We start from the raw sequence: 14,695 nt of genomic DNA on the forward strand, positions 1-14,695 counted from the left end.
GGTGCAGGCTCCGGCGTCGTGGGCGTGGGCGCGGGCGCCAGGGGAAAGACCTTCGGCATCGCGTCGGCCCCCAAGCGCGGCCGCGGGATCCTCAACAAGGCAGCTGGACCGGGAACACGTGTGGCACTCTGTGCGCACTGCAACGGACAAATTAGGTACGACGCGCGCATCCCTCCGCTCTTCGTTTTGTGTTGTATCATGCACGCCTCTGCGACTCACCAAGTTGAAATTTTATTTGACGCTAATAATTATCTTAACTTACAGCTATCGACTGTCCCGGTGAATAACAGAGCATGGTTTTGTATTTGACGGTTTTTTGTTTTAAATAGGTTTTCTCACATTACTAATTTTTCTGCATGCCTGTCTCTCGATAGATTCCTCCGCCGATGCTTCGACGCGAAAGAATATCAAGATAGAGGACATCCTCGGCGAGGGGGTGTCCAAGAGCTCTGTTATCAAACAGATTTCCAAGTATGCCTTCAACGGCAACTACGAGATCGGCATCCAGCGCAGGATCAAGCCAGGAGATCGGATCGCAAGCGCGGCCAGCAAGATCCAAGACACAGTAGTCCTGATGCATCCCCTGCAAAAAAACACCCTCCCTCGGCCGACCACCGAAGTCGCTCCCAAAAATTTTAAAAATTACAACACTTTGCCCTCTCAACACGGCAACACGGAGTGTATAAAGAATCCTAAAAGTTTCCACCACGACACTCCCAATTTTACGACGAGCGTGTTCAACGGTAATGGAGACAACCGAATGCCGCCACCGCCGCCGCCTCCTAAGTTCGACTCTGAATCTCTACCCCTCGCTGACTGCAAAAATTCCTCAAACGGAAAGCACTCTCCTTCGAATCAGCAGTTATCGCCTGCCACCAGCGGCTCCGTGTCACCCGCTCGCGCTATGCCCACTCCCCCTGCTCCGCCAAATCCCCCCACTCCTCCTGCTCCCCCTTCCGCCTCCGCAAATAACCGCACATGTGATGACCTCTCCGACATGCCTCCGCGTCATCTCACCTCGGTGCTTCTCAACAAGCTCACCTTGAACAATGCTCTTAACAAGGAAATCTCCAGACGCAGCCCTGATAAAATTTCTGTAGATACAAACAATGAGCATGTCAAACTTAAAGTGCCGTCCAAGAGTTCACATCTGAAATCCAATGGAAGTGGAGAGAATTTTCCGGCAGAAAAGAAAGTGGTTTCCGAGGGCCACCTCAAGTCCGAAGTTGCGGATATCTCGGACAAGTTGTCAGTGGTATTGAGAGAGAGGAAGCGTAACCCGCTTAATGACTCCGACTCAGGAAAGAGAGATTCTCACATCGTATCGAGACCGTTGAGCACTGTAGCGTCTGTGGATCTGGTGGACGGCGTGTACCCGATATGTAACCAATGTAACAAAGAGATTAAAAGGTAAATGTTTAATCATGTTTCCGTATTTGGTCCTATTCTAATGGAAAAACAAATGTAACTGACATTACATTGTCTGATAATGTGGATTTTTCTCCTCCTGTCTTGACATTTCGAGCTCATTGAAAAAAAAAGTGTGTCAGGACAGGAGAAGAAAAATGCATCTAGTACCATTGACAGGCCAGTATATTAAAATACTGTGAAAATCAGAAGAATATAATGAATTGTTGGAACAATGTTCGGTTTCACTACCTATGTCTTTATGTAGTAACCTATTTCACAGGTATTCAGAAACCCTAAACATACACTGTTACTATGAAATTCCAGTCAAAGATTTAATTATAAGATATAATTTTTTGCAATATATTTACCAAGAAAAGTGTTTTAAATGTTTTTGCATGGTTTTACAAATAACAAAGGTGCTCTATTCAAATAATTGTATGATGTTAGATTTTTTCGAGTGAAACTGCTAATGTGTGCGTTGTGTTGTCTTTAGTAAAACTAATTATTGTATTGATGTCATATAGAATATGAATTAATCTGTTAAGAAACCTCATTTTTAGACAGTCAAGATCCATATTGGATTTTAGTCCCAATAGAAAAATGTAAATATGAATCCACATTATAGTACATATTATACTTAAATTGTGAATACTTTTATTAAATTGAAATGAATAACCTATTTTAAAAACTGAAGTGCCCACCTGTTCACAGGTTCGAACCTATGTTTTGGTCAACCCTACACATTGTTTAATTAATATGTGTGATCAGATTCAGGTAAAAGAGTGCCCAACTTGTAAAAAATCAAAATACATCAATAATATGGAAGTGTAATATCAGTAGAAATGATGATCTTAAAAAAATTCACAAAAATTTGTAGACTGAACAATTTTTCTTCATCTGTAGGGGACCGTTCATTTCTGCGTTGGGCCGAATCTGGTGCCCTGAGCACTTTGTGTGCGTGAACAACACGTGCAGACGCCATCTTCAAGACATTGGCTTTGTGGAAGAGAACGGCCAACTGTACTGCGAGTATTGCTTTGAACAGTTCATTGCCCCCGCTTGCAACAAGTGCCATGGAAAAATCAAAGGGGTAAATTAATATTATTTACACATTTTTGTTCAACCACACTTATGAATAAAATTATAAATTTATTTATTTGAATGAGACCTCGATTCATGAACTCCAACAACTCTCAATACAATATTTGTGGTAGCTTTCAACTTACAATAGGTTACAGGTTACAATATCGGTTGCTACCGCCTATGATAACTAAAAGCAAACTAGATTCAATATTAGGTTTTAGAGATTACAGACCTACAAACTTATCTGAAGAATGGGATGGGGGAGCCACTGTCGAAAACTACCCAATCAAGACTCGTAACTGGACAAAATCTGACATTCGAATGACATTTTCAAAATGGCGTCCTATGGTAGTTCGTAGTTACATTTTTGGCCATTCTACAGACAAGTTTGTAGGTTTGTACAAGATTACATTGTTATGATATTAATGTCAAACAGTGACAAAATTAGAGACAGTTGACATATGAATCAAATGAAGAAAGATTTGAAAAAACAAAAACAAACGAGCATCACATGGCTTAGAGCAGTACGGTCATAGACACTGTGTCAATATTTTTCACCAACACTCGTTGATGTCTATATTGTAGTTGTATTCCTTCCGGACGCAAGGCGGGAATCACATACTATTTGTGTTGTTCAACAATGAGTTTTGTATTCATGAATTATGGCTAAATTATTTCTAATTTATTTTCAGGACTGTTTGAATGCTATCGGAAAACATTTCCACCCCGAATGTTTCAACTGCGCCTATTGCGGAAAACTGTTTGGAAACAATCCTTTCTTCCTAGAGGAAGGATTGCCATACTGTGAAGCCGGTAAGCTCTTCATTTTGTATTCAATAATATAGTTAGATAATAGAGTCACTTAAAAATATTCTCTAATTATAGTTAAATAATAACACTAAAATAATTATGTTGTTTGAGAAGCCAGATTTTACAACTCTCATCTTAAGGGGATTGCTCTCATTTATTCACTTTCTCGACAATAACGTATATATATCTTACAGGCATTATTGCAACAAAGTGATACTTATTAGCCACAGCTAACATTTTGCTGTATATTTGGAAAAGTTACACGAGTTATAGATTTTAAATGATAAACATAAGTGTGAAATAGTACAATATGGTAGGTATTTTAAACAAAGTGATCAATGTGTTTGTTTTAATCATGCTTAAAAGATACACGTTTCATTAAAAAAATTAAAAAATCATGCAAGTCTCACTATTATGTTGTATCATCTCTTTGAAGCGATAAAATAATCAGAAACCTTCTTCCTTCAAAAGTGAAACTCATAAGTTTTAAATATTGTCAACAAACAACAAACTCATACCTACTTTATTCTATTACTATTACACTGTTTTTATTATACCTAGTGTATAATTTTATTATTTTGTTTAATTATTTATGTGCGTCCGCTTTAACGTTGCAGATTGGAATGAGCTGTTTACGACAAAGTGCTTTGCGTGTGGATTTCCCGTTGAGGCAGGAGACAGGTGGGTGGAGGCCCTCAACAATAACTACCACAGTCAGTGCTTCAACTGCACGGTGCGTATGCTCCACTTACACTTACACTTACTCTCCATTTATATACATCGTCAATATCTTTTAATTCAACCGATTTTGTTGTATACAACATTTTCAATTTTGTCAATCAATTTCATATTTTACAAGTTATTCATGTGCTTGTTTTTGCCCCACAATAATATACAGAAAAATATTGCTTCCCGCAATTTCATATATGCGAAATCCGCCAGAATCAAGAATTATTATTCGGAATGTTATAGAGGTATTGTAGAAAAGCCCTTTGCAATTAATCCATGCCCAAAATGAATATTAATTTGACACTGCTATTTTCGAGTTCATTTCATCGTCAGGCAAATCCCTCCCTCTTATTATTTGTAATATAGTATTGCATAAATTATAAGTAAACAATGCGTAATATTTAGATTAAAAATAGGTGACTTCTACTAAATGCACTTGAATGATCACTTAGATAAACTTAAATTAAATTAAAGACCTTTTGAAACCATGAATTATGTTTTAAAATTGTCATTATAATTTTATTATTTTCTTTTTGAAAAAATTGATAGTGCTTCGATCGTCTATAAAAATCAACTTATGAAGAAATAGTTTTGAATCTTATTGAATTTATTCTCGATGTTAAAAATTCGTAAAATCGTCATATTGACTATGTTTCTAATGGTACGATGTTCCCTTTTAAGCTGAAAATTGTCAAATCTATGAAAGTAGTATGAAATTGTCACGTAATACTTCTCATCGACTTAATAAGAGTCACCCCTAAACATTAAATAGTTGTACCAAAATAATTTAACCAGTAGTGTAACATTTCACGAGTGAGTGTACGTTGGCAATTTTGAAGCTGTGTGGACACACAATCGTTCAGTTTAAAGGGAGCGTCACCCACTCACTTTCATTTTACCATTTACAGTCCCCGCTTCATTATAATGAATTGCTCTTTTGCGTTTTACTTAACAATAGGAACAAAAAACCCTATCAATTGCAGTGAACCAGATTTTCATTGTTTTAGACATTAGTAAACTATAGAATAGATGTTAATAGTAGTATAACTAATTATTATTGATTCCAACTAGTTTAGTGTGAGGTGTGACATTGCTTACTAACTATAGTTTATGTACATATATACACTTTCCAAATATTGTTTAAGGTTTTTGCGTAATATCTATCACCCATTCATCGCTGCTGTTGTTTGATCACTCGCATTGAACCATTTAATATTTTTTAGTGAATACGTATTTTGCCACAGACCTCCTGCATTTTCATATTGTTGAGAATTTTGTAAGAATATAATCTATAGAAAGTAGTACTAGAACCCTGTGAAATAATCAAGTATCTAGTGAATAGAATTTGTTATATCAATAATTTTCTCTGTATAACAGAAATTGAGTTTTATAATAGATGTCATGTGAACTTAGAGTGTGGTTTATTATTGCACATAACTGTTATTATGAATGTATTTTAATCAAATTTGAAAAATTATTTTTAAATCTGGACCCCTGTAGTTTATGTATGTACTTACCTTCAGTTTGTACTTTTATCTTTAGCCATCTACTTATAGTTTTTCTAATCTATCTTTCACTTTAAAGCTATATTTTTTTGCAAAAAGTAGGTATCTCGTGACATAAAAAGATTAAAAAATAATATATTGTAAATAGGTGATTCATTCATCTCATTTTTTTTATAATGAATTAAAAAAAATCTGTAATTATTTATTAAATATTTTTTTTCCACCGGCTGACTGGCCCATATTAACTATAATTGCCAAATAACACATCTATAAATATTCTTTGAATTCAATTTCATTTGTTTGTGTATAAAAGTATTGATTATTGGTATGAAAGATATTCGAATTCGACTGATTGTGCCGATGAAGGTACGACTGTTTCTTATTATTTGATGTTTTTTTTATAGATGTGCAAAAAAAATCTCGAAGGACAGAGCTTCTACGCCAAGGGAGGAAGACCGTTTTGCAAGACTCACGCCCGCTAGTTCGTCACTCGGCGGTTTCATCTCGCCTTCGTACTCATCGATGACCTACGACACGCTTTTAGATTCAAAAATTTACAATAGATCGCCGAGCAGATCGCCGATGCCATACGGCGGCGGTCTGTTCGATGACATTCTCAGCCCGTCCGGCAAAGTCCTCAGTACCGTCACCGTCGACACCGTTCACAGCTCCACTGTCTGCGACATCACCGACGTTCCCATGTACGACGATCTGGCGGAGATCGAGAGAGACGCCCTCTATCCTGACGGGGTGCCTCCGAAATCTGTCTGCGACACTTTCCGCACCGAGACGTACACCAACGAAGACATTCTCAGAATTAAATTAGAACCCACACTGATGGAGTTTGATGATTATTTGTTTGGAAAAATTACACCCGAAGTTGGTTATCTGCCGGAGAGGCAATATTTACCGGAATCCAGGACTCCTACTGCATCTTTCTATCAAAAACTCGCTGAAGGATGTTTCATCAATGAAGCATTCAATGATAATTCGATGATGTACAAAACTGACGTAGTCATCGAAGAGAGCAATATGATCCCCCAAAATAAATTATTTGAATCCAACGAATATATCATCAAAACTACGAATTACAATTCTGAAATAATATCTCCCGGTTACGACTCGACTTGTGAGAACAATAATAATAATTCATACAGATTCGATAGTAATTCGTTGAGTACGTGCGATACTAAGCCGGAAATACCTATTATTAAACATGAAATAAGCGTCAATGTCAATAAGGAAGAAGATTCAAAATGGAGTAGGTTAGAGAGAGACTCTCAGATTAAGCCATCTAAAGATAAGAAAACAAATTTGTACTCTAAAATATCAAGTATACCTGCACACTACCACGCAGTGATTCTTTGCTTTTTTATTGTTATGTATAATATTATTTACAATATTTACAGACAGTATGAACCAGTCATGTCAAGCCATAAAACCATTTGAATGCAAAGTATTTTTGTACTTATTTATATATTTATTCTCGATTTTACTCTTTGACTCTTGTTAAATTGTAATTAATCTGAGTTTCACAATTTGTTCATGTAGCTATTAATATCATCAATGCGGCCATTTTTCGGCCCTGAATTTTTTTTTAAACAGTAATCATAATATTATAAACTAGTCAACATAAATTTATTGTATTAAGGCAATAATATACTTACTTTTATTTGTATTATGCTGTATAATAGATAATTATTATTCATTAAGGTATTCTTATCATATTTATCTCGCTTTAAACATGTTGTCCTAATATGAGGGCAATATTTATTTTTAATTAGCTCTTCCCGTTTGTAGTTGTTTTTGACTTTATTCTATACTGTGAAGTCTTTTTATTTTCATATTTATAAATTACCCGGCCGAGATGTTTTATTAATATTATATTTAAAGATATACGTAACCTCTAATCTAATCATTGTAAATTTTGAATGTATCTTATACTAATAATAATTTTATCAATGTGTATGATTTTATTCTCCTCACCGTTATTTAGTTGCATGATTTTTAACAAATAATAATACTATGCGTTAGTTACTTTTCTTCCTTAGCAGTGTTTAAAAGGATATTAAATTTGTGTTTATTATGTGAAATTACTTAAATGAAACTAAGAGAAAAAAAAATACCACGGTGCTCTATAATGATAATTAAGACTGTATGTTAAATTGTAAACACATGCATACGTGCAAATAATGCATGACATTTTATGGATATATAATGTATACAGAAAATATAATTTATTTGAGTTATGTTTATCGAATTGTAGATTTTTGCTTATAACAATAAAGTATTTTAATGATTTCTTATTATTTTATACCTATGTCAAGTGTGAATATGAGTCCAATACAAAGATATTAAAAAAAAACCTTCTTCTTCAGAGATGAAGCATAAATGTATGAAACAAACTGTTAATTACGTACGTAAGGGTACGATTGGTACAATATAATAAATAATAGGTACAATGACAATGCGATAAGATGTGTTTTTATAGGGAAGTTATGTTAGAGTGGCATTCCCAATTAATTGTAATCTGCTATTTAGCGACTTACTCACAATAGAAATAATATCTTGAAAATAATATTTAGGAAATAACTATTTTTTTTTTTAATCAACTATTTCTTTTATTCAACGAATAATTTACAAGATTTAAGGATGTAGGTACCATTCTAATTATTGAACATACATAATTCTGAAAACACTCATGAGAAAATATAGCCATTTGAAAAAACCCGACAGGAATAGAACCTGCGTCTTTTGGGTATCGCGCCCAGTGCATTACCACTATTCTGCGACTGCCATGCTTAATTGCGACAAACTTTAACTATTGGCCTTTTTAATACCTGCTCATATTCGCTCTCCAAATTTAGTTACGGTAGGTACGAACCTGGGACCCACAACATTTTAGGATGACACTCAAGCCTCTCAAGAAACTCTTTGGTCCTATACTATTTCCAAAATCTACTATCTTCATCAGATGCAGGAACACTTAACGAGGCTACTCAGAATTGCTGCACAGATGTTAATCTGTCAACTAGCTGTCAAGCTAGTTGTATGACAATATGCACAATACCTCAGATGTTGAAGTCATAAAAATCTAAGCTTTGACACATAGTCCGGAGCCACCAATATACAAAAATACACATTCCTATTTTTAAGATCAACGAAACCTCTTCTGATTTGCAAGAGCTGTTAAAAGGAAGGTTCTTAAAAAAAATCTGGTAAGAATTCCTATAGATATATTATTAATATATAATATATTTTATTTTAATTTCAAAATATATGAGTGGGTATTTATACTATATTTTAAAGGTATTATACTTACTAGGTGGAACATACAATTTAGCACCACATTTGTTTGTATTCCACATTAGTAAAATTTATAAAACGTTAATTTGGAATTTATAATGTATGAATAATACCTAATATTTTATTTTTGGTATAGGTAGCTTCAGGAATAAAAATAGTACACAATTATAAATGAAAAATACTAAAAAAATTCTTCTGTAGAGATAAAACCTAAATGTATGAAATTGAAGTAAAAAAAAGGACTCGCGGTTTACTGATAGAGTTAGCTACAAGCCAATCTCGCAAATTTTCCAACAGGGCTACATTCAGAAATAAAATGCCCATGATTTTTCAAAGTTCCACAAACAATAATTATTAATAAATCTCCAGGTTGTTTAATAATTATATCCAGTGGAATTCAAACAGTGTGGCAAGCTGTTTAATAATATCAATAATTCCACAGAATCTCAATCAGTAATCAGAATATTATCATTACATTCGAGCACAATCATACATTCCATCGCTATATGTGTTTGTGACTTCCACTGCTTCCTCACATGATATAAAATTGTTTTTTATCAGTACCTATCACAACTTAGAAACTGGTTTCAAAAATAATTTCAGGAATATGGACTGGAGTAGACCCTTTCAATCAACCATTTTTTCTCCTGCGGCACCAACGATCTCTGTATATCTATAGGTATATCACAGTTAAAAAGTCTTTAAATGTATCCATTTTAAATAGCAAAATAATGTATTTTAAGTTAATAGGTAATGAGTATACTAGTATACATATAGTTTGACACCAAAAATAATATGGGGCGGCATTTCAAGCTGAGAACAGTACCATCCGACTAATAGAAATGACGTCGTGGAAATATTTACAAACACTCTATAAGGCGCCATGAGACTAAAAAGTTTGAACACCACCGGTTTACTTCTATAGCAAATATGCCTTTCACAAGAAATTAGCCTAAAGATTAAAAAAGAAAACAATAACATTCTTTGGGTCCAGACTTTATATTATATTATCTATGGTCCAGACCCCCCTCCCCACCCCAGAATTGAAGAAAAGATTAGAAACTTTTCAGATGAATAGATTATTATTTATCATGGTATTAAAATAAATAATATGTGCTTTTAATATTACTATTAGCGTTTAGCATTAGACAGAATGTTGGCAAAGCAAGTCTACTCATAATGGATCAAATGTCTTAATTAATATGACAAGACAAAAATTAAGAAAGGGTCTGTTACAAAAAAATTGTGTTCAATTATTCAAAACCATGATGCTGTTTCAGTAGTTGACCACTATATTTTTCAGTAGTTGACCATGTCTAATCAGAAGGCTTCATGGCAAATCTGTCATCAGAGTTGCCTCAGGGTTTCCTGTCAGATCACTCTAGCCCATAGCTACTTGAATCAACTCAGTAGCAATGGGCGGTTCAGTAACAAGCTACATAGGAGAGGATTTTCTTTGACAGCCAATCATCAGTTTTGTTCAAATAACAAAAGGTGCAAAATTAGTTACTTCAAAGTAAAAATACAAAAATATATTTATTTTAGCAACTAAGTACATACATACTGATACCAGATGAAGGTCTCCCACAGGAGACCACCTCAAAGGGCAGACCGAACCATCATCTTTCCCAAAACACCACAGCCTACGTCCACTCTTCGAGGTTCTCGCAACCCTCGGCCGAGCGGAGCCCGCCTCAAAAAAATTCGAATTCGTCTACGCTCCCGCCAAAACACAGACGCGGTCTACCAAAAACGGCCGCTCGAAACAGCGCCGTCGGTAAAACAGGGAGGTTCGCGACCGACACGAAAAACAGGACGCCGCGAATCTGTCAGTTGGTTGGACACGAAAAGCTCGCTCTCGCCTCGGACCCCGAACAAGAAGCATCTCCAGATTCTCCAGCCAAGCCGCAAGCCCCGATCCTCTCTTCAATTGGACGCCGGATAGCTAGCATCACCTCTGCTCGCCTCGGACGCGAAGACAAGCCAGCATTTCCCGCCAAAAAGACTGCATCGCCAAGCCACAAGCACTGACTCTCGCCTCGGACCCCGAACAAGAAGCATCTCCAGATTCTCCAGCCAAGCCGCAAGCCCCGATCCTCTCTATCGCATTGGACGCCGAACAGCAAGCATCGCCTCGGACGCGGAGCAAAAGCATTCTGAACAGCCCAGCCAGCATCTCCCGCCAAAAAGACTGCATCGCCAAGCCGCAAGCACTGACTCTCGCCTCGGATGCCAAGCATCAGCAGCCCAGCCCGCGACACCACGTCTGCAGCTGCCAAATCGCCATGACCAACCCACCGCTAACGACAATACCCTGTATGTACGATAAAATAAACCAGCAACAGCATACATGTGCGTTTCTCTCATTCCACCCCGCTTCTGACCTGCTAGTGATACGGCCTTCACCGTTCTCCTCGACAGAGAAAGGCCGGTATCAATACTACATAGTAACGCATAGGCTCAGTACTTACCAAAATAAAACTTAACATAAAATATGTACGTCAAGTTGGACTGCCCACTTTTGAAATTCAAAATTTTGAAATAGCCAGTCGTTAGTTCTGCGTTAGTGCTGGTTAGTGCTGCAATATCATCGTTAGTGCTGTTGTATTAAAAAAGTTATAGGCAATTCAATGTGGGCAGTCCAACTTGACGTCAAGTTGGACTGCCCACTTTGTAAAAACAAATAAAATTCAAAATTCAAAATAGCCAATCGTTAGTGCTACATTAGTAATGGTTAGTGCTGCAAAAATTATCGTTATTGCCATTAAATTGCAAAAGTTATGGGCAAATCAAATTATAAAAAACGTCAAGTTGGACTGCCCACTTTTTAAAAACGAATAAAATTCCAAATCCAAAATAGCCAATCGTTAGTGCTACGTTAGTGTTGGTTAGTGCTGTAAAAATTATCGTAATTTGCATTAAATTAAAAAAGTTATGGGCAAATCAAATTATGACAAGCGTCTAGTTGGAGTACCCACTTTTGAAAAACAAATAAAATTCAAAATCCAAAATAACCAATCGTTAGTGCTACATTAGTATTGGTTAGTGCTGCAAAAATTATCGTTATTGCCATTAAATTGCAAAAGTTATGGGCAAATCAAATTTTAAAAAACGTCAAGTTGGACTGCCCACTTTTTAAAAACGCATAAAATTCCAAATCCAAAATAGCCAATCGTTAGTGCTACATTAGTATTGGTTAGTGCTGTAAAAATTACCGTCATTTCCATTAAATTAAAAAAGTTATGGGCAAATCAAATTATGACAAGCATCTAGTTGGAGTGCCCACTTTTGAAAAACAAAAAAAAATCAAAATCCAAAATAGCCAATCGTTAGTGCTACATTAGTATTGTTAGTGCTGCAAAAATTATTGTTATTGCCATTCAATGACATTAATATGGACGAAGCATCTAGAAAATAAAATGACACTCACTTTGTGTCGGGTCTGCCGGATGGCGAAATTCATATTTTATTATCGGTATCCTACGCTCAAATGAACATTCTGCTTGTAAGCGGTCTGGCGACACCGCTGGGTCTGCCCATACAAAATTTCTGACTGTCAGGTTTCGACTCCACCGTTATTATTATGTTACAAAATGCCAATGTGCCTAGTTAAAAATTGTAAAAAAATCTACTAGACACTCCAAGAAAGATGGGATATCACTTTGCATGTGTTAGTATTATTTATTATTTATAAAATGCCATTTTAAGATATTGATGAATGTTTATTCAATGCAATTGAATGACAGGAACCATTGGACAGTCAGTCGCCTGTGATTCGCTAGGCTCGCTTGCGTCTAATCTCCGAGAAGTCGTAAGTAACCGAGAATCTGTTTCTAACGCAATGAGTCATGACACTAATACGCCATTACAATAAAGGTTATATTACTATAAATTCTCGAAGCTTGTATCGCATAATGGAAACGGATACGTCAATGGTCACGTGACATCTACCTATAAATCTGTGAATGACTTTCATGGACAATTTCTCGTGCGCGCCGGGTATGAAGTGAGTCGTCCATTTAATATGTCATTGTTGCCATTAAATTGCAAAAGTTATGGGCAAATCAAATTAAAAAAAAACGTCAAGTTGGACTGCCCACTTTTTAAAAACGCATAAAATTCCAAATCCAAAATAGCCAATCGTTAGTGCTACATTAGTATTGGTTAGTGCTGTAAAAATTACCGTTATTTCCATTAAATTAAAAAAGTTATGGGCAAATCAAATTATGACAAGCATCTAGTTGGAGTGCCCACTTTTGAAAAACAAAAAAAAATCAAAATCCAAAATAGCCAATCGTTAGTGCTACATTAGTATTGTTAGTGCTGCAAAAATTACCGTTATTTCCATTAAATTACAAAAGTTATGAGCAAATCATTTAGGTACTAATTGTGCAGTTGAAGTTTTTATGTACTTACAGGTAAGTACCTAGCGCAATTGTTAGAGTGAAAGAAAAAAGAGATTAGAATGGATAGGTACACATTTTTTTGCCTGATTTCCCAAGGTAAACTCAATGATTTTAGTTCATAATTGAAGCCTGAAAATAATACAAGATAATGTTTGATAAGTTTTATGAGCGAATACAAGTAGGTGTGCACGGGCAACAGTGGATTGTATGAGGCGAAGGGATGGTGTTTTGTTTGAAGCCAGCGAAGGCAGGTAACAAAGTATTGTGTCCATGGCAGTGTTGCCAACCGTACTATAATTATAGTATTTGTACTATAATTTTGGCCCGCGTATTATGTACGATATAAAACAGGTATAGTACGTCCAAAATACTATAATTTTTAATATCGGAAAAAATATGTAAAAAGTACTAAAATTTTGATATTTTCATTCGATAAATTGGTGCAAAGTACTATAATTTCGCAATATAAGAAGATTTTGAGTACTTGGAAAAAAATTGCTCGAAAAACGTAAAAAAACCCTTGACTGGTTTAAAATGAAATTTCTTGAATTCTTCGGTAAGCATTTTTGGTCGTAAGAGGTACCTAAATAAAAAGGGGTCTCGGAGTTTCTCAAATTCTCCGTTATATTTTTCTGAGAAACTAAAAACCTATACATTTTCAACACTATGACAACGCGTACTATATTAGTTCTCTGAACTATAATTCCACTTTGAAAAGATGGCAACACTGACGGTTGGTAACACTGGACTAGGTATAAAATTTAACCCGGCCAAAGCTGAACTTCGTCATACAAAATTGAAACTATGCGGTGTTATTTTTCGGCATATTTTTTGCCGTATATGAATGAATAGGCTAGGTAGTTAAAATATAAACTCTGTATTTATTGGAGGCCAAACTTATAAAGATTCCGTGAAAACATTAAAATATGCAGTTATATATCAAGTGCTGTCATAATATCCTAAGTGACAGTATTTAACCGCTTGTAGGTAGTTAAGTTAAGTTAAGTTAAGTAAAAGTATCTATGTTATAATATTATGATTCGTTTTATTTAGGCACAAATTTGCATACCTACCTTCAACAGTTGTAGGTAGGTATATGAAGTACCGTCAGCGCTCGAAATGGAAAATATTACGAACCGGAGCGCTCGAAAATTAACACGGTTATCAAATTTTATGTGTATTTTATAAACATAAGGTTGCTAGATTTTTTATTATATGGCATATCTAGCTCAGACGGTCAAATTATTTTGTCCACGAGACGGAGCGATAACTTTACAGATTTCACGAACCGGAACGGCGCTCCGGTGCGTTCCGGTCCATTTCGAGCCCTGAGTACCATGTAATATGTTTGGTTAATGCAACGGGCGCTAAAAAATCTTAAACTCCTGTGAAAACATTATTTCAAATTACCTATTTTAGCATGTCATTACGGAGAAACTTGATTGT

General features: G+C 35.6%; 1 protein-coding gene across 20 annotated transcripts in view; it reads left to right on the plus strand.

Moving 5' to 3' along the window:
- Positions 1-7,839, plus strand: part of LOC147068096 (PDZ and LIM domain protein Zasp-like) — an 86,483-nt gene extending 78,644 nt beyond the window's left edge. For 7 of the 20 annotated variants that reach the window (XM_085952430.1, XM_085952431.1, XM_085952432.1 and 4 more), the window contains 5 exons: positions 2-155; positions 2,314-2,500; positions 3,186-3,306; positions 3,921-4,036; positions 5,942-7,839. In XM_085952430.1, the coding sequence (XP_085808556.1) occupies positions 2-155; positions 2,314-2,500; positions 3,186-3,306; positions 3,921-4,036; positions 5,942-6,019 (656 nt within the window). In that variant the 3' untranslated portion in view covers positions 6,020-7,839. Of the gene's footprint in view, position 1; positions 156-374; positions 1,411-2,313; positions 2,501-3,185; positions 3,307-3,920; positions 4,037-5,941 lie in introns of all 20 variants that reach the window. The other 13 variants (XM_085952422.1, XM_085952423.1, XM_085952425.1 and 10 more) reach the window with 3 other exon arrangements.
- Positions 7,840-14,695: the final 6,856 nt, after the last annotated feature.

The sequence above is a fragment of the Rhyacophila brunnea genome, unplaced genomic scaffold, assembly GCF_057557595.1.
Source record: "Rhyacophila brunnea isolate RB1 unplaced genomic scaffold, BYU_Rbru_1.0 scaffold_3, whole genome shotgun sequence".
NCBI lineage: Eukaryota > Metazoa > Arthropoda > Insecta > Trichoptera > Rhyacophilidae > Rhyacophila > Rhyacophila brunnea.